Raw genomic sequence first — 23,949 nt, 5'->3', positions numbered from 1 at the left:
GACCTCCTTAGGAGAGGAGACCGCAGACTGCCAGTCCTCGTCATCCAGCTCAAGACCGTCCCTAGTCCATTGATCCCGCAACCCCAATAGCAGGTCAGCCCGAACATTAATCAATTTCTTATAAATAAGAGAGATCGTACTCTCTGGCATATGTCCATCGAGGATCCGGTCCTCCAAGGGAGAGGACTCAGGCACCCTCTCACCTTCTACGAGAACTGACCGCAGGGCATGACGCACCTGGACATAGCGAAAAAACTCGGATTTACCCAACTCATACTCCTTCTGCAGCTCTTCAAAGGACTTCACCCTACCCTTAATCAGCAAATCTCCAACCCTGGAGATACCGATCAAGTCCCATTTCTCAAATCCTTTTGTATGCCAAAGGTTCCCCAATTTTTCAGAGTCAAACAACGGGGTAGCAAGGGTGAGCCTATCCTTCCAGCCCAGCGAGTCAGTAGCCAACTTCCACACCCGCACCGCCACCCCCGTAGGCCCTGTAAGGAACGAGTCCAGCGACCTCGAGTACAACGCTCTGTGATAATTACCGCCGCGCAACAACCACCGGTCCATGGCGTAGCCGGGGCTGAGCGCCGGACCATAGAAACCATGATTAATCGCGCTCAACTGGGTGGCCCAGTAATAACGTCGAATGTCCGGGAGCGCAATACCCCCGTCGTACCATGGAAGCGTCAACTTAGCAATCGCTATGCGCGGCCTCCCATCCCACAACAGCGAACGTTGGAGGCTTTCGACCTCCCGAAAGTAACTGGCCGGGACCCAATCGAGAGTATTCTGTAAGGCGTAGAGGAATCGGGGAAGAGACATCATTTTGAACAAGGCGGCGCGCCCGAGGAGGGAGATCGGCATCCTCCGCCAGCCCGCAACATCCCGCCGCAAACGCGCCAGGGGAGGGAGCAGGTTCCTCTCATACCGCAAAGTAGAATCAGTGGAGATAAAAATCCCCAGGTACAAGAAACCCTGCTGGGCGATCTGGATCGAACAATTGCGCGGGACAGGTGGAACATCGCCACTCAGAACATACAGGTATGACTTACTCCAATTGATGACAAGACCAGAGTTCTTACCAAAAGATGTCAGAACGTCACAAACCACTATAAGCGAGTTCTTGGGCGAGGCGAGATATAACAGGATATCATCGGCATAGAGCGAGATACGGTCCTCGTGGTCAGGCGACCATCTAAGCCCACGTATATCCGGGTGCCAGCGTATCCACGCCGCCAGCGGTTCGAGAGCAAGGGCGAACAACAAAGGCGACAGGGGGCAACCCTGTCGGGTGCCCCTCCCAAGCTGAAACGGAGTCGACGCCCACCCGTTTACCACAACACTCGCAAGGGGACCCTCATAAAGCAACCTCACCCAGCTCACAAACCCAGGGCCAAAGCCGAACTTGGCAAGCACAGCCCACAGATATGCCCACTCCACCGTATCAAAAGCCATTGTGGCGTCAAGAGACGCCACAATAGCTGGTTCTCGCAGCGTGCTCGCCCTGGCAATCACTCCATGAAGACGTCTAAGGTTTAACGCAGTGTTACGGTGCGGGATAAAACCCGATTGATCCGGGTGGATCAAATCTCCAAGTACCCGGACCAAGCGGCCCGCCAGGATTTTAGCCAGAATTTTCGGCTCGGCATTAAGGAGTGATATTGGCCGATAGGAGGCACACTTGTCCCGGGGTTTACCGTCCTTGTGTATCACCACAATCGTCGCCAGTCGCTGGTCCAACGGAAGGAACCCCCTCCCCCGCGCCTCCACAAACATGGCCCGCAGGTGAGGAGCGACCCTATCCGGGAACAGCTTATACAAGTCAATCGGCAAACCATTTGGGCCTGAGGCCTTGCCCGAGTTCAGCGCGCGGATAGCACCCGCCACCTCATCAACCGTTATATCTCCATCGAGGTCCTCTCTATCTACGTCAGAAAGGCAGGGCAGAGAGATGTCACGCAGAAGGTCACACGAATCCTCAGTTGGCCTATCCGAAACCGAGGCGTAAACCATACGGAAATAATCCGAAAAACACTGTACTATACCCTCGGGATCAACAACCACCTCTCCCCCCTCTTTCGTCAGCTCCGGCACCACTCTATTAACACGTTCTTTTTTATCCAGCCACGCTAGGAGTTTCCCAGCCTTATCACCAACATCCTACAAGCGACCCTGTTGTTCCCTACTGAGGGTCTTGGCGGCATTCGCCACCAGGTCCCTATATTCCGCTTGCTTCAAGCTCAGATTATGCAGTGAGGCCGCTGTAACCTCCCCCTCCAGGGCCACCTCTAAAGCCGCGATCTCATCCTCAACCTGCATAACCTCGCCATCCCTCCGGCGCTTGGCGGCCACTACCAAGGAGAGGGCCTCCCCTCTCAACACGGTCTTAAATGCTTCCCACAATGACACAGCCGAGTCAACGGAGCCCTGATTGTCCTTAAAGTAGTGGTCAACTGCCTTCAGCAGCGCACTACGCATCTTGGGATCACAAAAGTACCAGGGGTTAATAGGAGCAACCCTACCCCCTCCCTCGCGACCAACATCCAGCCGGACCCACACTGGCGAATGATCAGATATACCCCGTGCCATATGCCTAGCCTCCGATACCAATGAGGCATGCGCAGCCAGAGTGAGCAGATAATCAATCCGAGAGAGACTACCATGCGCCCCGGAGTGGAAGGTATATTGGCTCTGCGTGGGATGCCGGAGCTTCCAGCAGTCAACCAAGCCGAGAGTATCTATAGTCTGGAAGCCACTTCTGAGCCCCCCCGGTGTCCCTGGGCGGGTACCTATCCAGCAACCCAGAGCCAACAGCATTAAAGTCCCCCCCCACCACTAGCATACCCTCCGGGAGGTCCAACAAGGCCCTACCCAGATCTGCAAACGTGGAGGCCTGCAGGGTGGGAGGGACATAAACCGAAACCAACACCAACGTTCTTCCCTCCCACCTCCCCGCCACTGCCACAAACCTCCCCCTATCATCAACAATGGTGGAGTCCACCTCCAAAGGTAGTGAAGCTCTAACCAGGATGCCCACACCCCTGGAGCCTGAGGAGAATCCCGAATGAGCGATGAGTTTGTAACCTTTCCTATTGAGAGCATAGCAAGTATTACCTATGAGGTGTGTCTCCTGCAGTAGGGCCACATCCGGCAAAGACCGTTTCAAGAACTGCAAGACTATCCCCCGCTTAATACGATCTCCCAAGCCATTGACATTCCAGCTAATAATACTTAAGCCCCTACCCCCCATCCCCACACACAAAGAGGCCCACCCCCCACCCGAAGAGCCACCATTGAACAAGCCTGACAACCATTACTACGCCTTGCAAAAACAAACCCCCCAACAACAACCCCAACATTCCAACACCCCCCCCCCACCCTGCACCCCTGCTGCAGCTTACAAAGCCCCCCCAACTTACAGTGTGCCTGTCGCCCTACCAAAACCCAAAACTACAAAAAGTACCCTGAGGGAGGAAAGAGCTCCCATCTTCCCCCCGCAACCCTCCGTAGTACTGCAATCAGCTACAAGTCATTGTCGGGAACCAAAGCAGGACAGTCCGGCTCCAAAGGCATCAGCCCTGCCCATCCCGGTCACCTTCCACGTCTGTGGCAGCATCCCCACCAGTCCGTCGCCGGGGCAGAGCGTCCAACCAGTCCCCGGCCATGGCAGGCGACTCGAAAAAGAAAGTCCGGTCCTCATACACCACACGTAACCTGGCAGGGAAAAGCATAGCATACTTCAGGTCCCTCTCCCGAAGACGTCTCTTCACCCCCAGGAAACTCTGCCTTTGCTTTTGCACCAACTGGGTGAAGTCAGGATAAAAGCTCACTGAGGCGTTCTGAAAAGGGACCGGGCCCGTCACCCGGGATGCTTGCAGGATAGCATCCCGATCTCGGAAGTGAAAGAGCCGGGCAACAATCGGTCTCGGGGGGAGGCTCCCGCCCTGGGCCTCCCGCCAGGAACTCTGAGAGCCCGCTCAACTGCAAAAAACTTCCCAAGGCCCTTAGGCTTCAGATGGTTAAGCACCAAGTCCTCCACGAGCAGGTCTACGGAGATCTCGCCCGAGGATTCCGGGACCCCAATAATGCGCACGTTGTTACGCCTGGCCCGGCCCTCAAAGTCCTCCAGCCGGCGGGCGGAGAGGTCGTTCTCGGTCCGCAGCTTACGAACTTCGGTCTGAAGTTCCGAGACATCATCAGTGAGGCCAGTGGTCTTGAGATCAAGGGACTTAACCCGTTCATTTGTTTTGCCCAGATCCGCGCGGATCAGGTTGATAGCCACCAAGATAGTATCCACTTTATGCGCCAGGGCATCAAACTGTCGCCCAATCGAGGTCTGGATCCCCTCGAGCGCTCCCATGACATCCTGCAACGAGAGCTCCGAGGTCGGGGATGAGTCAGCTTTCTGTGCGTCCAGCGACTGGCCCGAGCCACCAGACGATCCCTTCTGCTGGGCATAACGGTCCATATTGTTGGATTGGGTATAGGCTCCCCGTCTGGTAGCCTTGGGTTTCGGCCTATCCACCTCTGCTCTACTCGACATTGCTGGCCCAGAGCGATCCGGTGCAGAGAGACGACCCTCTCTCAGTCAGAGGGAACAGGAGAAGCCAGATCTGCAATAGCCAGTCAGAGTAGGGCACAATGCGTCCGGAGGATAGTGAAACATCAGGATGCACTCCCAGGCCTAGGCAAACAAAGGGCGGGAAAGTGAAAGTGAAAGTACGGCATTCTCCGTCCGCCAGTTCACACCTCGCCAGGCCGCTGTTGTTCAATTAGTGGCCGGGCATCCTGCCAACTCCAGCCCCTGGCATCCCTCGGAGGTAGGCCTCAATCTTCCGCCGTGCACAACTCCGGTCACCGGTGGGCGATCCGACCCCGGGCAGCATCAATCGCCTCAGCAATGAGTCATCTACAGGATGCCGTGCATGTATAACAGGATTTAAGACAGGATAATCGACAAGGGGGCGTGGGTCCCGGGAGCTCAAAGCTCACGCGGCCATCTTGGTCAAGCGCTAGGCTCCTCCCCTCCTCACATCCATAGTTCTTATTGTCACAAGAGAGGCGACTTATGTTCTTTAAATCCTAACAACTGCAGACATGCCAATCCAGGCCTTCTACTGTAGCGCGGTACATAAGTGTTATCCATTCATTGATCCAAATAACTCAATGCATTTCGGACCTGTTTTCGGCCCTTCGTCAGGGGTACTCTACAATTTAAAAACATTGTTGTCAAAACGTGCATTTAAATCACTCCAACACGTTAATATTTACACTGAATTGTACTACTTTTAACTTGTATGCATTAACGTTTTCCCGCTAGAAAAAACCCAGGAGTTATCCCTAGGTTGATGCTCAAAACCACCTCCCCAGTTCTCACTTTTCAAACCTTTTGTAATTATGGCCCAATTCAGTACCATAACCCCCTTCAAAAACAAGTTATTGCCCAACACCTAAGTCACCCCGAACCTTTACCTTCTAGATCAGCTTCCAAATACGCCTCACGATTAAAGCGCAGGCCTCCGCCTCCTGTATGTTTTCCTAAATCTGTGCTTTTAACACCTGTACTCTATTTACGCCCTCCTCCTTTTCGTACCTTCCTCTGTTAACCCTATGTCTCCCTCACCATTAGGCAGTCACCTGGTCTACGTATTTCTCAGTCTTTTGTGATGAATTTCGAACGTCGACGTTTTTAACAATAATCTCCACTTTATCTTGCCCTAGTAATCTTGTTACGTTCGAAATAAACTCACCCTTCCAAATCTGTGGCTTGTCATGTTTACCAAAAACCTGATCTACTACATGTCCCACAATCCACCTGAAATATAACTGTACCTAACTTATAAAGCTGATTAATTGCCTCTTCCTCCCCCATTGCGCATCAATCCTAACTGCCCCGCCCACCCTTAAGATGACATGTAACGTTAATTCTATAGAATTCATATCTACTGTTTGCAGTTATACTTATTCAACGTTCGCACGCGAAGCGTGCTTATTCACAAACCCGTCTTGAATTCAAATACAGTTCACTATGTTCAGAAACTGAAAAGTTCAAAGGAACACTGTTTGGTGAAAAGTTATTTTTCTTAGTCTCTCGTGTGACATGAAATCCATTTTCTTCTTCATTGTAAATAACGGGTGCAATTCGTCACAGGGCAGAAAAGTCATAATTGCAAACAAGGGGGGTTTGACAGCATGCACACCTTTTTGTCGTCTTTTTATCGGAACTCTTATTCCATTTTGGATTTGATTGCGTGCAAGCCCGGCAACCGTGGTCCGCCCTAAGCCACGTGAGTAATAGAATCTGTCGAGAAAGGGGCGATGTGACACCCCAGACGGACGCACAGCATACATGTAATTAACGTTACATGTCATCTTAAGGGTGGGCGGGGCAGTTAGGATTGATGCGCAATGGGGGAGAAAGAGGCAATTAATCAGCTTTATAAATTAGGTACAGTTATATTTCAGGTGGATTGTGGGACATGTAGTAGATCAGGTTTTTGGTAAACATGACAAGCCACAGATTTGGAAGGGTGAGTTTATTTCGAACGTAACAAGATTACTAGGGCAAGATAAAGTAGAGATTATTGTTAAAAACGTCGACGTTCGAAATTCATCACAAAAGACTGTTGAGAAATACGTAAGAGCAGGTGACTGCCTAATGGTGAGGGAGACATAGGGTTAACAGAGGAAGGTACGAAAAGGAGGAGGGCGTAAATAGAGTACAGGTGTTAAAAGCACAGATTTAGGAAAACATACAGGAGGCGGAGGCCTGCGCTTTAATCGTGAGGCGTATTTGGAAGCTGATCTAGAAGGTAAAGGTTCGGGGTGACTTAGGTGTTGGGCAATAACTTGTTTTTGAAGGGGGTTATGGTACTGAATTGGGCCATAATTACAAAAGGTTTGAAAAGTGAGAACTGGGGAGGTGGTTTTGAGCATCAACCTAGGGATAACTCTAGGGTTTTTTCTAGCGGGAAAACGTTAATGCATACAAGTTAAAAGTAGTACAATTCAGTGTAAATATTAACGCGTTGGAGTGATTTAAATGCACGTTTTGACAACAATGTTTTTAAATTGTAGAGTACCCCTGACGAAGGGCCGAAAACAGGTCCGAAATGCATTGGGTTATTTGGATCAATGAATGGATAACACTTATGTACCGCGCTACAGTATAAGGCCTGGATTGGCATGTCTGCAGTTGTTAAGGATTTAAAGAACATAAGTCGTCTCTCTTGTGACAATAAGAACTATGGATGAAAACGTTTAAATTGGAAGAAATTTGAATAAAAAGATGAAAATGGATATTTTGGCATCAGAATCATGCTTAATGTATGCTGTGCGTCCGTCTGGGGTGTCACATCGCCCCTTTCTCGACAGATTCTATTACTCACGTGGCTTAGGGCGGACCACGGTTGCCGGGCTTGCACGCAATCAAATCCAAAATGGAATAAGAGTTCCGATAAAAAGAAGACAAAAAGGTGTGCATGCTGTCAAACCCCCCTTGTTAGATTTTAAACTGACCATTCCCCCTTAATGCTGCAGTAGAGCAGAGCCAGGAGTCGACATGATAGGAAGCATTGGCGAATGCAGACTCGTTACTAGATGCACCATTCAGACAGGTTCTAGGCGAAAAGATTACAGAATACCTGGAGGGTAATTGGGGTACTACGACAAGCAGGGCCCGGAATGGGAGGCTCTAAAAGCTGATATACTCCTGGAATGTTTGAGCAGTGTGTGTGGTCTGCACCAGCAACTGTGACCGAGCTTGGGAACCTAGAGGGGAAGTTGACGGAGCGGAGGCCCAATAGCCTGACGAAGGGGGCCACGATGCAGTTACCTCCCTGGTTGCTAATAGGAGATGGCAGGGGGGGGGGGATACATGAGACAGACTCGAAATGTTTACGAGTTGGAAGTAAAGGCAGAGTTTACGCCAGGAAGGGGAGAATGCTGGTAGATTACTGGCCTGGCTACATAGAAGGGAGACGGATAGCCCCCCCATTATGACACTCTGCCGTCACGATGGGACCCTGGCCAACACACAGCGACTTATCAATGCGGTACTGCAGGACCATCTACAGGACCTTTACCCAGGGGTGTAGCTGCGGATGACGTTATAGTGGCTGACAACTTGGAGGGAGTGGACCTTCCTGTGTTATGGACCCCATTACGAGACGGACTACAGTCAGATATCTCCCTAGAGGAAGTGAGACAGGCGGTTACTGATATGAACTGCTGCAAGTCACCCTGAGGGGACGACTTTCCGGTCGAATTCTACCAGGCCCATGCAGTGCAATTGGCTGCTCACTGCTGGAAGTGTTTCAGGAGGCGCAAGGGGGTTGTGTACTACCCCCCCACACTCAGAGAGAGGGTGGTATGTATGGTGCCCAAACCAGGGGGAAATGAAGTGGACCTTTCTTCATATAGACCACTCATCATGTTGAATGTGGACATGAAAGTGTTATGTAAAATACTGGTGGACCAGTTGACAGGTGCTATGGAAAACTGGTCCATGAGGACCAGTGTGGTTTCATACCAGAGTGCAGTACGGCCCTTAATTTGCATAGGCTTGCCAAGTCCTGCATGTGATCCGCAGTGGTAACGACAAAATGTACTGTGTCTGTAGATATAACTAAGGCATTTGACACAGTGGAGCAGTAGTAATGCATCAGCAAAGGAGGGCATGGATAGCATCCTAACATCTGTGTCCTGGCCTGGACTGGCCTATGTGGAATGGGCAGATTCGGAGACCTGAAATTACATCTGCCCTCGATGGTCACGGAACATACTACAGAAGAGAAGACACCCAAAGGCGCTGCACCAACACACTTGGATACAAAAGGATCAAGTCCTAGATTCAGCATCTCATAACCGGAATTAAACAGTGAAGTATGCAGCATTGAACAATATATACACCCTGACAACCACTATGTCCGGAGAACAATTTCTGAAACACCTTATGGCTCTCAAAAGGGAATAATTCCAAGACAAATCTAAAGTAAACACTTCAAAGGCAGTCTTTGACCATAATCTGCCCTGTAGATGGATACTAACCAGCAGCCTGTTGTAACACACCATGAAAAGTAAGTGATCTTACAGTTTTAAGTCTCCGTAAAAATAAACTATGTCATAGAATTTTACACAGAAAAGGTGATTCGCTATTGTCTGCCTTAGTTACACTGATCGCTAATTAGATGATCGCTTTAATAAAAAGATGAAAACAGTGTTCAGTGATGGAAAGGTCTCTGAGGAACCGGATATCCAGGAGAGGAGAGAAAACCAATACAGAAGACTAAAATGTAGACCACACAAGTAAAACACCTATGATGAAGACAATACAATCAGTAAGCATAAGGCCCAAAGATTTGTAATGCAAAATGCTGGATGTAACTCCACATTTTCAGAAAACTAAACACAGTGGTCTTCTGTCACAAAAGTGAATCTTTTAAATATTTCGACCTCAGCTCCAAAACCTTCCACACAGTGCTCTAGCACCAAAGATACAGGTTCCACCTGGCATGATTTTCTCTGTAATGTCAGGCACCTTTATTACTGGACAGCTTGTTTGGTCACTACATTTCTCTTTGCAAAAACAGTGATTTTGGAGGGACAAGCCAACTACTTAAGGTAACAAGTTGCATGTTGGTTGGGCAAACTCTGCATTTCATTAACTAATCAACTGAAGGGGTTTTAGGGAACCTGGAAAATATGCCACACATTAAGCACTGGAAAGCAATATTTCAAACGTAATTGTTTATAATACATTACTCACCCATTGCTTTCTTGCTTTTCTTTTTGGACTTTTCACCTACCCTCCCTCCCCGTGCAACAACCATTTGTCATCACATTGTCCCTTAAGTAGTCTTAGAAACAGTTTTTTTAAAAACCATTAATTTGTTAAGTGATAAGGTGGCATCACTGAAACACTTAAGGAAATGCCATGACTAGTAAACAATAACACATTTTTATTTCATTGAAGGCATTTATAAAGTACAAACAGAGCAACAAAGGTCAGTGCTTTGCTCTACAAAGCAATATGGTACAAACCCAGCATGTGAGGATGGAAACATGCAAGTATGCTTACAATGAGAACTCAGGACAATAAGAATGTACAAATACAGAATAGTCAGAAACCGCATATCACGGTGAGATGAATCAGGAGAAGGGAGGGATACAGTTTAGGTCTGTAAGAAGACTGGTGAGAGGTGAGTTGGGAGACCTTTCCTGAGCTGAAGCACTGAAGAAGCAAATCTGACGTCCAATGGAAGGCCATTGCAGAATCCCACCCTATATGCAGAGGAAACCTGTTTTTAGAGATGGTCAGTCTGGCAAAGGATGTGCTGCTATCAGTGCAGGCAGCAATGGCCACACTGAGATTAGAGGTAAGGTACTCAAGTGCCTTACAGATACCACAATAGACAATGGCAGAGAGAGGAAGTCAATACAGTTCTTTCAAGGTAAGAGAGGTGCTCAACTTTCGGTTGTTTACAGTTATGAGAGCCTCTAATGAAGTACAAATTTAGGTGGTATCAATGAGAACTCTTTCTAGGAGACAAGTGAGGAGTGTGTTGCTTCAAGCAGTGTGTGATAAAGGGGAACCACAGTTTTGTACGAGGGCGGGAATGCTTGATTTTGTCAAATAATGTTAAACTCGGACTATGCTGTTTCTCCCTATGTCTACAGGTCTATGTGAAAGGGCAGATATTTAAAGGAGGCTGAAAATATGGCAGAACTTTTGTCAAAGTTCATTGTGTTGAGTCACTTTGTTTAGAATTATAAAAATGGGTTTTACACAGTGTGATGGGCATTAAATACTACCACTCATGGCCTACAAGAGTTGTAAGGAACTGGACCTTTGGCTAGTGGTCCATAAGAGGTATAAGGAGCTGTTACAGTTTTCCTTTCTAAGGGGTCACCTGATCTCAGGCTGCTTAGGAAGGCAGGAGAGGCCATATATATACATGTAATTCTGCTTGCACAATATGGCCTCTCTGTGCATTTTTCGTTGTGCCAAGAAAGGTGGTTTGCCCTGTATATATGTTAGGGCCAAATCACTGGGATGATGCAGCAGGGGTACCTTTGCCATTTGCCTTCCTGTATGAGATCATACACTGTACAAGTAATCAAGGTCTGATTCGGGGTGCTTTTTAGGTCTCGCCTGACCCAGCGCATGCGCTAGTCTGGCGAGACATTTTGTGACGGCTCCAAAAAGTGCTACCAGGCCAGCCTAGACCTACAGTGCATGTGTGCGGGTGCGGGTATCGCGCTTTACCGCTATTACTTTCACTTTCGCGGCCGCTCTGATGTTCTCCGTGAGGCTTGGCTTCAATACTGCAGCAGTTAAAATAAGCATTGGCATAGCCAATAGGTCTCGCTTTAGGGACCTTATAAGTGTTTAGTTATGCAACTGTTGCATGGCTAAACACTTCTAAGGTCCCAAAGGCGAGACCAATTGGCTATGCCAATGCTAGTTTAAGTTGAAGCCTACCAGGCGCGCAACTGTCTGGTTAGCTAAAGACATCTTGGGGGCATTCAGAAACCTTCACTGCGAATACATTCGGCCCGTTGCTTATCACTGACTTTGTGGTTTGTAACTCACATTTTCTGGCTTTCTATTTGCTGGCTTTATTTTAGGCTGCCCAGGTTCAGTTCGTCCATCTCAAGGAGCGAAGTCTTTTCACGCAACCTCTCCCTGTATTATTCCGCAAGTGCTCCTCTCTGTAAACAGGCCTTTAATGCTTCTTATTTAGTCACATTTGCTGTGCATTCAAAGACAGAGGTCAAATGTCAAGCTCGGTCTTCTGAGGGAGTGTGGTGTTTTCTTTCGCCGACTTTAAAAGTGAGAGGATTTATGTGACAATCTTGCTGGATACTGGGGGTAGAGGAAAGGTTTTTTTTCTAGTACATCCCAGCATTTAAATGAAGCACAAATGAAGTACATTTTTGTTAATTCAGAAGTTTGTTAGAAACAAATACTTTAATATTATCAAAATAAATCAATACACTAGGTGATGCCATTTCCACACATTATCCTTTTTGTGCTGTATAGTTTTATTAGTAAAACTATATGCCTGTGCAAATGTAATTTCAATTGAAAGTGTGTAATGGCAGTGTGCTGCCACACCATGTATACTACATGCCACTCCACCCTACGCCATTCCAAGCCACTTCACTTTACACCACGCCACTGCACTCTGCGCCACTGAACCCTACTCCATTTTGCACCGCTGCACTCTACACCACTATGCTCTATGCCAATGCACTCTATACCACTCTAGTCTAGGCCACTCCACTCTACTCTGCACAATTCCACTCTATGCCACTGCATGCAATACTCTGTAACATTCTATGTCAATCCACTGTACGCCACTCTAATCCACTCTGTACCACTCCATTCTATACCATTTTACCCTACCCTACACTACTCCACGTCACTTTGCTGTACTCTGAAACAATCTACTCTACGCCACTGCACTATACTCTGCAGCACTGTAGCCTCACCACTGCTCTCTATGCAACTGCAGTCTACAACACTGCAGTCCCCACCAATCTACTCTGCACTGCTCCACTGTATGCCAATGCACTACGCAGCACTGCACTCTACACCACTGCACTCTATGCCACTCTACACCACTGCACTCTACCATTCACAACTTAATTTAAGCCACTGCATTCAACGACGCTACATTGTATACCGCTGAATTCTATGCTGCTGCACTCTACGCAACTATAATCTGGAACTAACTCTCTACGTTACTCCACTTCACTCTACACCACTGCACACCGTGCCACTCTATTCTGCACCACTGCATTCTACTATGCACCACTCTATTCTACGCCACTCTACACCACTGCACTCTATGCCACTCTATGCCAATGCACTCTACAAAACTCTACTCTGCGCACTACGCCACTAAACTCTAACCCACTCTACCCTGCGCAACTGCATTCTATGCCAATACACTCTACGCTACTCTGCATCACTCCACTCTGTGCCAGTGCACTCTTCATCACTTCACTCTACGCCACTGCACTGTGTGGCACTATATTCTACTCCACAACATTCTACTCTACTCTATGCCACCTCCACTCTAATCTGCACCACTCTACTCTGCACCACTCAACGCCACAGCACTCTACTCTGCACCACCCTACTCTATGCCACTTTACACCCTTGCACTCTACGCAACTATGTTCTGTGCCACTGCACTCTATGCTACTTCACTCTACTATAAAACACTCAAATCTATACCACTGCATTCTACCCCGCTGTATTGTATGTAGCTGAATTCGATGCTGCGGCACTCTACGCCACTCCTCTGTGCACCACTGCACTCTGAACCACTCTGTTCTATGCCACTGCACTCTATTCTGCACCAATGTGCTCAACACTGCACTCTATGCCAATGCACTCTAATATGCAACACTGCACTCTACTCTGCACTACTACATTCTATTCCAATACACTCTGCCACTCTGCTCTGCATCACTCCACTCTATGCCACTGCACTCTACGACACTGTATTCTACTCTGCACCACTCTATTCCACTGCACTCTGTACCACTCTGCATCGCTGTACTCTACTCTACACCACTGCACTTCACTATGCAACACAAGTCCACTCTACTCTATTTCACTCCACAGTACGCCACTCAAATCTACTCTTACCCATTCCACTCTAAGACACTCCACACCGCTCTCCTCTACATCAATATATATTAGCCATGCGGAACCCCACCCAAGCTGGTGTAGAACATGTCTAAAACATATTGGCAAAACCAATAGCTTTTGCATAGGCAAGCCTTATTGGCTTTGCCAATGGTTGTTGACTATTGGAGCCTTTACAAGAATCTAGACTCCTCACATTTATACAATCAATGTATTTCTCTTATGTGGGTACCTCCTGGTGCAAATGATTGGCCTATAGAGAACACAATCTATGTGAACCATGTTGTCTCCCATTTAAGGTGTTGCTGGACACAAGATACATTGAGAAGGCCATGGAATTCAAAGCACAGAGCCGAGACATGGCAAAGTTAGCCACATCAACAAAGTAGCTATTCAAGAGCAGATACTGTGCAAAACATATGCTCGCTTATTCTAGACAACTTTGTAGACATTTTCTTGATAGATTTGCTTTAGTTGTCTTGTGCATTCGTTCCTGGCAGTGCAAATCTAAATCTTTAGATTTATAGTTAAACAAACTGCATGCTTGCTCTTTCTCTTCAGTAATTGTCAGACCCAAGGGAACTCTTTCTATTACAACAGCCTTGAAAGAGAAGGAAAACGGGGTCATAAAGTATGCAGAGTTTTGCTCAGTCCTAAGCCAAATAGGGAAGAGTGCAGCGGATCACTGTATGCGGTCAGGAGAGGCTGAGAAAAACACATAGGGAACAAATTCTAGGTCATATTTAATTTACTGTGAAAATGATAAAAGCCAGCTTTTATTCCCAAGCATCTGAACAGGCCTTTCCCAGCCAGGCCCAACTACATGGGCTCTCTCCCTACAGATCTGAAGAGAATTTTCCCACGCTGATAGGGTTTCTATCTGGCGCAGGAATGTCATCTAAGATAGGACTTACAAAAAAAGAAGGCTGTTGTCAGCAGATTTTGTCGCATTTCATACCATTTCCCATTACCATTTTCAACTAACGGGTTGGGCAGACATTTGAGCTCCTAATCACAATGTCCCCTATCTGAAAACTCAAAAAGAAGGGATTCACCTGGTGTAGCATCAGTAGACAACAAGGCCAGGAAGGAGAGCAGTGCAAGGCATGGTCCACTTGCTTCAGATTCAAAGTCCCCACTGCCTCCAGAGGAGTGTAGGGACCCTGACAATGTAGTGAAATAACTTGATGTTCCTGAAAAGCACTGATCTTGGACTGCTCTCTACGGAGATTCCTAAAACATCCTTAAGGCAGCTTCTAAGAATGCTCTAGGAGTACAGTATCAGAACATAGCAGCATTTAAAGGACGCTCATAACTGATCCATCCCCCATATGAGGCAGCTATGCCACGACCACAGTGCTCTCCATCACATATTCAGGGTGAAAGCCTAGCTATTAAAACTAGAAGAAAACTTAGCTCTACAATATTGATAGCTGGAGTACTATCATTGTAGGATGCTGGTTCAGTATCTGGTGCTCACTTATGTAAGTTTGGCACCCTGCACTAATCCAGACACCCTTATGGTGATTTTAGTGGTCTTAGACAGTCTTAGAAAGCTCTCTAAGTGATAGCTGTGGAGAGCAGCCCCAGGCTTAGTCTAGGAGGAGTGTAAAGGAGCTTGTTTTACCACAACGTAATCTTATTGGTATAGATTAAGTGAAAATTAACCACACAGTGTATTTATAAAAATATCTATTTATTATAAGACAGTCACTAACACATACAAATATCTCCTACCCGGAGATATACACAATGCACTCAATACTTTGTAAAGAAAACAGATAAGTAGCATGAATACACATTGGTCGCCAGTGGGAGACCAAACCATATACTAAAACTGGGATGCGAACCACAACTCAAGTCAAGACTATACCCAGAAGGGCTGGGGACCCAAGGAACCACCCGAGGTAAGTAACCAGGAACTCCACAGAGGCTTGGAGAGTGGGAACATGACCACATGCTCTATTCAAGTCAATGGAAGTTGCAGTTGCAATTTTAAAGAATGACTTTTCCCAGTGTACCCTAAAGAAACCCTGTGAAAGACAGAAGGTTGGAGAGCCACCCCACCCGTGGATACCCTAGGAACCAGGATACCTACACCAGGGAAGCCAGGTGCATAGGGGCCAAGTGGCGTTGGAAACCCACGTCAAACTCAATGGAGGACTTCAGGAAGATGCCGCTGGTGAGGAAGGTGAAAGTGTCTGGTGAAACCCAAAGGTGGATTCAATATGAGAAGTACTTGCAAGCAGAAGAGACAGAGTCTATACCACTGAGGAGGGACCAGGAGGCACAGAAGACGAATGCCCACCGATGTCAGGTGTTGAAGGAGAGTTGACAGTGACCTTGGAGCTGCAGCTGTGTGGACCGGGCAAAGCTGTGGAAGACCAGGAGCCGTTCACGAGCTGTCCCACATCAGATATCGAGAGTTGAGGGGTCAGTGTCTGCCGGGAGCAGCAACAAGCTTTGGCAACTGCAAACAACGTGGCAAGTGAAAAAGGTGGAGTGTCGGGACCACCAAGGTCCAGGTGACTCACCACAAGCAGGCAAGTCAGAGCAGGCCCCGAGGAATCAGGGGGGACCGCTGAAGTAAAAGAAGGAACTCAAGAGGATCCACAGGCCCAAGGCACAGGCGTCGCAAGAGGACCTTGAGGAGCTCACCAAAGATGCGGGCTCAGGATGCAATAGATGCGGTGAGGACAAGGACCTTGGTCACAGGAGATGCTTGAGGTTAGGCTACTTGGAGCCCAAAGAGTCCTTGCTCACTTTGCCACTGGATTCAAGCAAGCCTGGCTGAAGACGGCTGAAATGCCAGAAACCGGTCCCAGGAAGCTTTTTTCCGGTCCAGGGAAGACATGGCTTGGCAGTTCGGGCTGGACTGTTCCCATGAGGCACAGGGTCAGACTGATTTGCATATGGCCATGTCTGAACTGGGGTGGCAGAGTGGGCTAAAGAACGGTGATGGATTAAACCCAGATCAGTTGACTGGGGGTGAGTGTTTGCAATGTTCAACACTCCGTCCATCATTTCCTTTGGTTTGCTTTATGAATGACTAGCCTGAAAATGTAGTAGCAGAGGTAGAACAGAGAGAACACAAGCTTTCACAATCTGTACTGGGGATAGGATCATGTGAGGAAAGAGATTTTAATCTCTTCAAACTGTAAAACCTAGGAGGATGTTTGCTATTGACGGACTGAAGTGTTAATCCGATCATTGCGTACTGTGCCTATATGAAGATCTGGTGCTTTAGCTCTGTGAATTATGGGGTCGCTACAGACATCTAAGCCTGGGCAATAAAGTTCGCTGGAATGCTAAAATATGCCCTTCCCCTCAACCATTTGGAGGGTGAATTTCAGCTAGAAAAAAACCTGCCAAAATAAGCTCTACTGATAAAACTGAGAAATGAATTGATTTCTGCCATTTCGCACGTTTCTCGTGGTTCTCCGCGGCCGGTTACATTTGGTCCAGTGAGATCCATGAACCATATGAACAAGCAGTTTATGGTTGAAGAGGGATTGATAGTTACCTAATACCTGGCAGGTGGAAGTGGATCTGCAAAAATGTGCAGATTCTTGCCCCGATCTGCTTCGCGCAACAGACAAATATTTTGCTATGCCCTACAGGCATCGTTTGTGACCTATAATTTACGAGGTCTATTCCTAGCATGCCCAACTCAGTATCTAATACGTCATCCGTAAACAGAGGGCTATTAAAATGGATAAGCCTAACACCTGTTATTTGAAGGACGTTCATGCTGCTGTCACGGCCGAGTCAAGATGTCTGCCTGGGTCGAGGCCAAATTCCGCCCATCAACAGATTGATTACGTAGAATGTAATGAAAGTTAGTCGGTTGCATAACCCCAACAACCACATGAAGATAAGATGGTGACCTGTTTCAACAACAAAAACAGGAAAACGTGGTAGAGTAAATAAATAGGTTTAATTGTATGGGAGAAGTGAAAGGGAAATTTTAAATAAACTTGGTAAGTGCAGGGTTAGCTAAATAGGAATGGGAAAATGAATGAAAGGGTAAAATAGGAAGAAAGGGGAAAATGGGAGGAAACTCCCTTTCCACCTTGGAAAGGGAAAGAGCAAGCATTGGAAACTCCAATAGGGCTGGCTCTAATGTGCTAAAGTAAGAAAACAACGTGTATGCATGCCTGTGTGGTCCTTGTTGTTCCGGCAGGCAAAATATGAGTTCTTACAAACACACTCTAAAGCCTCCTGCAATGAACATACAAAGTGAAAAAGAAAGAGGATTGGTTTCTGAATACAATGCATTTATGACAAAGTTTTTAAAGGCTGATGAGTCAGTGTAAGTTTGAGATATATAATAGTTCCTAATGCATTGCAATGCAAGCACTCCAAAGGATGCGAAATGAAACACCACTGAACAGTATGAGGTGCTACAGTAATACTCCTCTGGGCACAACTTTCTGTATCTTTAAAAAATTGGCAACAAAACGTCATGGAGACAGCTGCCTTGTCAAGACCTAAACACTAAAAGTACATAGCTTAGGTCTTTAACACAGAGAGCATCTCCTCACAGTCACCATTGCAGCGGCATCCACAGGACAATCACAAAATGTCTCAAAAGATAAATTGCACATTAGATTATTAAGCTGTTCACTTTCCCTTTAAGTGACTTTCCCAGAATGTGTGACAACACTGGATCCATAGACAAGAGGTGAGTTGTCCCTCATAGAAATAAGGAAACCGCACTAATGGGAAAATACACTGTGCTGCGTTTTCTACTTACTAAGGCTGGGCTAGCTAATGAATGAGGCACAGGGTCAGACTGATTTGCATATGCCCATGTCTGAACTGGGGTGGCGGAGTGAGCTAAAGAATGATGATGGATTAAACCCAGATCAGTTGACAGGTGGTGAGTGCTTGCAATGTTCAACACTCCGTCCATCATCCCCTTTGGTTTTGCTTTGTTCGCCATAAGTTGGCAGGGTATGCCCAGACGTGGGTCCCTTGCTCACTTTGCCACTGGATTCAAGTTAGCCTGGATGATGACAGCTGATTAGCCAGAAACTGGTCTCAGGATGCTTGTTTCCGGTTCAGGGAAGACATGGCTTGGCAGTTCGGGCTGGACTGTTCCCATGAGGCACAGGGTCAGACTGATTTGCATATGGCCATGTCTGAACTGGGGTGGCAGAGTGAGCTAAAGAACGATGATGGATTAAACCCAGATCAGTTGACTGGGGGAGAGTGCTTGCAATGTTCAACACTCCATCCATCATCCCCTTTGGTTTTGCTAGCGAATGAATGGTCAATGCTAAGGAACGGTTTGCACTGGGTAATGACGGAGGAAGAGCAGAATCTCCACTGGGGTAAAACACTGAAATGGTGAAGCTGGGTCTGAGCCACTAGAAACAATCATAGGACGCAACAAGGAGTACTTATTTTAGGTATGTTTGGTTTTTAAAGAAGTCTGGACACTCAAAAAAAAAAACTAACCAGGCTTGCTTTTAGTTTAATCATAATCCATGGTGCAACTTTACAACAAAGTAGAGACCTCTAAAAAGGTTTTTGCGTAGAAATGCTGAGCACGACACGATCAGACCGACCACGAAAGACAGCGAAGCACTGTTCACACACACCGAAGAAGAGCCCAGACCCTTTAATCTAAGAACATTTATGACAATCAGCCTGTGCAATGAGGTTTACTTCGATGACAAGAGAATATAAAAGCTACGTAAGAATTAAAAATATTGAAGTCCCGAATCAAAGTGAGTTGCAGCATGTCCTCGAGGAAGCTTGTATTAGCAAATGTGCAGCGACAACTGAAGAGTCAACCTACCTGTCAACGAGGGTCCCAAAACTCTTAATATCCAATATGAAACCAGAGAGGATCTGACTGTGCTGACCCTGGGAGTTACCTGCATTACGTTTTAAATCACGGTTATGTAAATTTGGATTTATTCTCCACTACAGAAATTATTGTTTTACTGAGGAAAAACGACTTTTAGAATGACACACTTGTCGGTGTTGAGCAGAAGAACATGGGAGATAGCCCACCCACATTGGGTAGGTCCAGAGGGTCTCTCCTTTCCTGCTGCAAGACATCCAGGAAAAGAAGCATGGCCTTGCAACCAAAACAAAACTTGGGCGGTACTTTAACAATAAAGTATTCCTTCCACTTAAATCAGCGCATAGAACATTTAAAACCTGGTTGCACAAGTCATAAAGACGTATGTGCTCACTGAAGACACAATGAACGGTGACTAGGAGCCCATGCGAGAGAAAATCAGGCCGCAGCAATGACACCACCACACCTCTGGTCTTAAAACTGGAACTGCACATAGGTGGGCAGTTCCAGATCGAGACCAGAGGTGTGACAGAAACGAATCTATAATTCAAAGCGCTTCCACTTCACAAACAACAAATGCGTTAAAGGCTGATACAAACTGAAGCAAAATTAGACATCCAGAACAAATGTCCCGATTACTATAACCAGGAACCCACCAGGGCTACATTTTGTGTAAAATTAATACAATTTTTTTTTCTCTGACAGCCTGTGCCTAAAAAACGTAAATATGTGTTGATATAGAAGTCACAGCATCGGTAAGGGCCATCTTTCTAAAATCCACACCTCATACCAGATACACTGACAAGACAAAAAACAAAAACTAGCCCACTTCAGTAGAACACTCCAAACTGTGGAAAAGTACTAAGTAGTATGTTCAAAGAGGCAAACATTCATCATTTCCTTCAGGCCGAGCCTTTTCGACCTCCTTCGTCTTCCACAGCAAGGGAGAAAAAATATTAGAAGCACCTTACTGTTGCCTAAGTCCTAAAGTAGCCAGTGGCACAAATGCTATTAATCTCAAAGAAACAATACAAATTAAAAACTATATATATGTATCCTTAAGAGAAAGTGTCTTCGTGGTGCTGGGATTTCAGATTAGGGGTTTGTTCTACTTAAGAAATGCACAATTGTGGAGTATGTGTTGTGTACTCATTTTCTGCTGTGATGACTGTTTAATGGTGCTAAGGCACACACAAGCTCATTTTCTCCACTTGAATCGCAGGCAATGTAATTCATATAAATAAATTAATTGTGCTGGTGTAGAATTTGCAAAAGGAAATGGAAAATGAAATCATACCTTTTCCTACAGATCAGGAAGCGCTCAGCATTTCAGGTTCCACCTAGTTCTCTGAACAAAGCAAGCACAGCAGAACGCACAGGCTTTCAGAACTGCTTAATTGAAATATTAAAACCAAACGTTTCCAAAATATTGAAAGGCGGACAAAAACTTGCTTCCTGTTTTGAAAGAGTTTGGCGTTAAGTATATCATGTGCATGGTAGATCTCTACCTCTGAGCTAGGAACATCTTGAGGCAATGACGAGGAACTCCCACTGACCACGGAGACATGCCTCGGATGCCATTTTAGACACTAGAAGCAGAAGAATGTCGGGGAGAACCACGAGAAACATGCAAAATGGTAGAAATCTATTCATTTTCAGTTTTATCAGTAGAGCTTATTTGGTCAGGTTTCTTTTCAAATTGAAATTCACCCTGCAAAGGGTTTGGGGGAAAAGGGCATATTTTAGCATTTCTTTTGTACTCATCTTTTCCATCACAAACATTCGATCTCTTTTGGCTGCCAAAGACTCAATTTGAATGGCTTGCCTAACTAATCAAAGGCCAACATATGTATTTATTAATGAAAGGACGTGCCCCTTACAAGACTGCTGAGCAGGCCTACCTATAAAGAGACTTCTCTTCCACAGCGGGTAGCCCGCCACTCTGTCAGTTCCATCTTCCTGCAGCTCTCTCCCCACATCCCTTTTCCTAGTCTGGTGGGTTTCAGTACCTTGAAGTGCCAGGTCTGTATGACCTCGAGTCCCTTATAGGCCATTCCTAGGCCAGGGAGGATGTGTGGGGATGGAGTGCCAAAGCAGCATGAACTTGCTGTGGCCTGCTGATGCCATGCTGCTAGGGGAAGCCATCTTGCCATGCCCCAGGGATGATGGTGGGCTGCGGAGGCTGAATACCTCATCTCATGAACCCGCATGGAAGATATTACAGTTATTAAATTGTGCTTTCTTTCAATTCAGCGCCAGACCTACAACCACCTCAGAACTTCATAATCCCAGTCTTTGCAGCTACTACAAACTACCAGGACCTGTGATCCCCCTATCACCCTGTAGGTGATATCGGAGAGCCCCCTTCTTCAGTGTCACCAGCCAACCCACAAATTGCATTCCCCGATTTGTTTTTATCCCACAGTAGTTGCTCTACTTTTTTTTTATCTTCTGCAAAACCCTCAAGTGGAAATTGCACACTTTCCCAAATGTGGTAAGCTTTGACTCTCTCTTCCTTAGCTGCTCAATCCACCTGCAAGGCGATTTCGTTTCCTGTTCCAGCCACATATTGTTTGTCAAGCGTAGAGGAAACATGGATGGATTCTGGCAAACCTCTGCTTAATATTCTTTCTAATTCAAGAGAGTAATGGGAGCTGTTACTCTTTAAATCAACACAGCAATGGTCAACCTGAGCTCACAGAATCTTAATCTTGCAGGCACAGGCTCAAAGACCACCCAGCTGGCCACCCCTTGTTGATCGAGCACTTTCTAAAGTAGCCTTTCTACTTTTCAAGCCAGTACTTGCTTTTGTAAGGTATCAAAATAGAAGAAAGATATTGCTCATCTTGTTACATTACAACCAAGTCATATAAGTTCTGTCCTTCCACCACTTCAGAAGGCATGGAGGCTGTAGGAAGGCGCTCACACATCTATAACACAGAAATCAGGGATCTACAACCTCTTGTGAACCGAGAGCTACTTCTACTCCAGGAAAGTCATCCAGACCTATTAGCAAATGTTACCTATGTAAAATAGTGAACAAGTGTTAACACATTACACTATGACCATGCTAAGCAGGACTATGAGTAGTGACTACTCATGCATTTCTGGCAAGGTCGCCAGCAGAAATGGCATTAAAATACTTATCAATATTAAATGCATCCAACTGACTGATGAAGTAACAGCAAAAGCATCATGCGTCCTCTGGTACAGACAACATAACCACATCAATAAGTCTTTCCAACTCAGCTTGACGTATCATTCAACTATCAACTTTAAACTGTTTTGGAATTGCAATCTTTTGTCTTCACCAGCATGTTAGTTTGCGAAAACAAACGTTTTTCCATCAAATACCACTTCCCATTTTGGACAACAGCAAAAAACAAAACACCATTTTCAAAAACGTTTTCCAAAAAACTATTTTTTGCATTTAAAATATCAGTTTGTGTTTTAACTTCCTGTGAGGAGCACTGTTTATTTGGGAAGGACACAATTTCAAATAGACACACACATGAATAAGCACACATCCATACACACAAACAAATGAATACACATGAGACTCACACGCCTCGCCTCTGGATCCATAGCCTCCTCTCCTGGACGCTTGGGCCGACCATACACCAAACTAATACATTTTCTCTATGGCTCCTGCAGCCCCACAGTTCGGTGGGTCAGCAGTGGTAACTGCTCGCGCTACTGCGGGAACTTTTGTTTCATTCATTGTTCTCGCACATGATGAGGCTACAACATGGCCAATCGTCTTGTGACTTGGTTAGGTCCAGAGGGGAGACAGATGGTCATGTGGCAGACCCATAGGCAGACCGTTTCCGTTTGAGGGTTTTCATGAGGCCCCGCAATTGCTTTGGCTAGCTGCACTCTACAGGGCTTCGGATAAGCAGTGCTGTTTTCTTTAATATACATAGACTCTCTAAGTTAGGTACTTGTCTTGGCTTTACCTTTGAGAGCTACTTTGAGGGTACTTGTGAGCTACCAATTGCTCCCGAGCTTCTTGTTGGAGACCCCTGATATGGCGTTTACTATTTTGGCCTGTATGAGCATTACCATGCAACAAAGAACTTTGAAGAGGGACAATAAATGTGATAAGGCGCTTACCTCATAGAAGAGTCCTTCTGGGAACTGCTGGAAGCACTGGGCACACACAAAGCACTGCTCGTGGTACAGCTCTCCATTGCTGTTCACAATCTTCTCTGCTGGGGCAAAGCCTGATCGGCAGCGCCCACACATGGCATTGGCAAGTGCATTTGCCATGTTACTGTAACAAGAGAAAGCACAGTTAGGAGTGGACTCTTTTTTTTCTAAAAGAGACAGGTACATTTTATACACGTTAGACTACAGTTCGAGGTCGTCTGATTTATTTGGTCTCCAGGGTCTTGGCGTAAATAATATAATTCAATGCGAAAAGCTTTCCAATAGAAAAAAGACTGCATCACTGATGTACGTTGCAAGA

General features: G+C 46.4%; 1 protein-coding gene across 12 annotated transcripts in view; it reads right to left on the bottom strand.

The window, feature by feature from the left end:
- The window catches only part of LIMS1 (LIM zinc finger domain containing 1), a 388,121-nt gene that overhangs the window by 74,950 nt on the left and 289,222 nt on the right, over positions 1 to 23,949 (bottom strand). For all 12 annotated transcript variants that reach the window (XM_085622632.1, XM_085622629.1, XM_085622634.1 and 9 more), the window contains exon 2: positions 23,595 to 23,754. In XM_085622632.1, coding sequence (XP_085478758.1) covers positions 23,595 to 23,754 — 160 coding nt within the window. The remainder of the gene's footprint in view (positions 1 to 23,594; positions 23,755 to 23,949) is intronic.

This window comes from Triturus cristatus, chromosome 8 (assembly GCF_964204655.1).
Source record: "Triturus cristatus chromosome 8, aTriCri1.1, whole genome shotgun sequence".
NCBI lineage: Eukaryota > Metazoa > Chordata > Amphibia > Caudata > Salamandridae > Triturus > Triturus cristatus.
The sequence above is the reverse complement of the archived record's forward strand: the minus strand, read 5'-3'. Positions and strand labels throughout refer to the sequence as shown.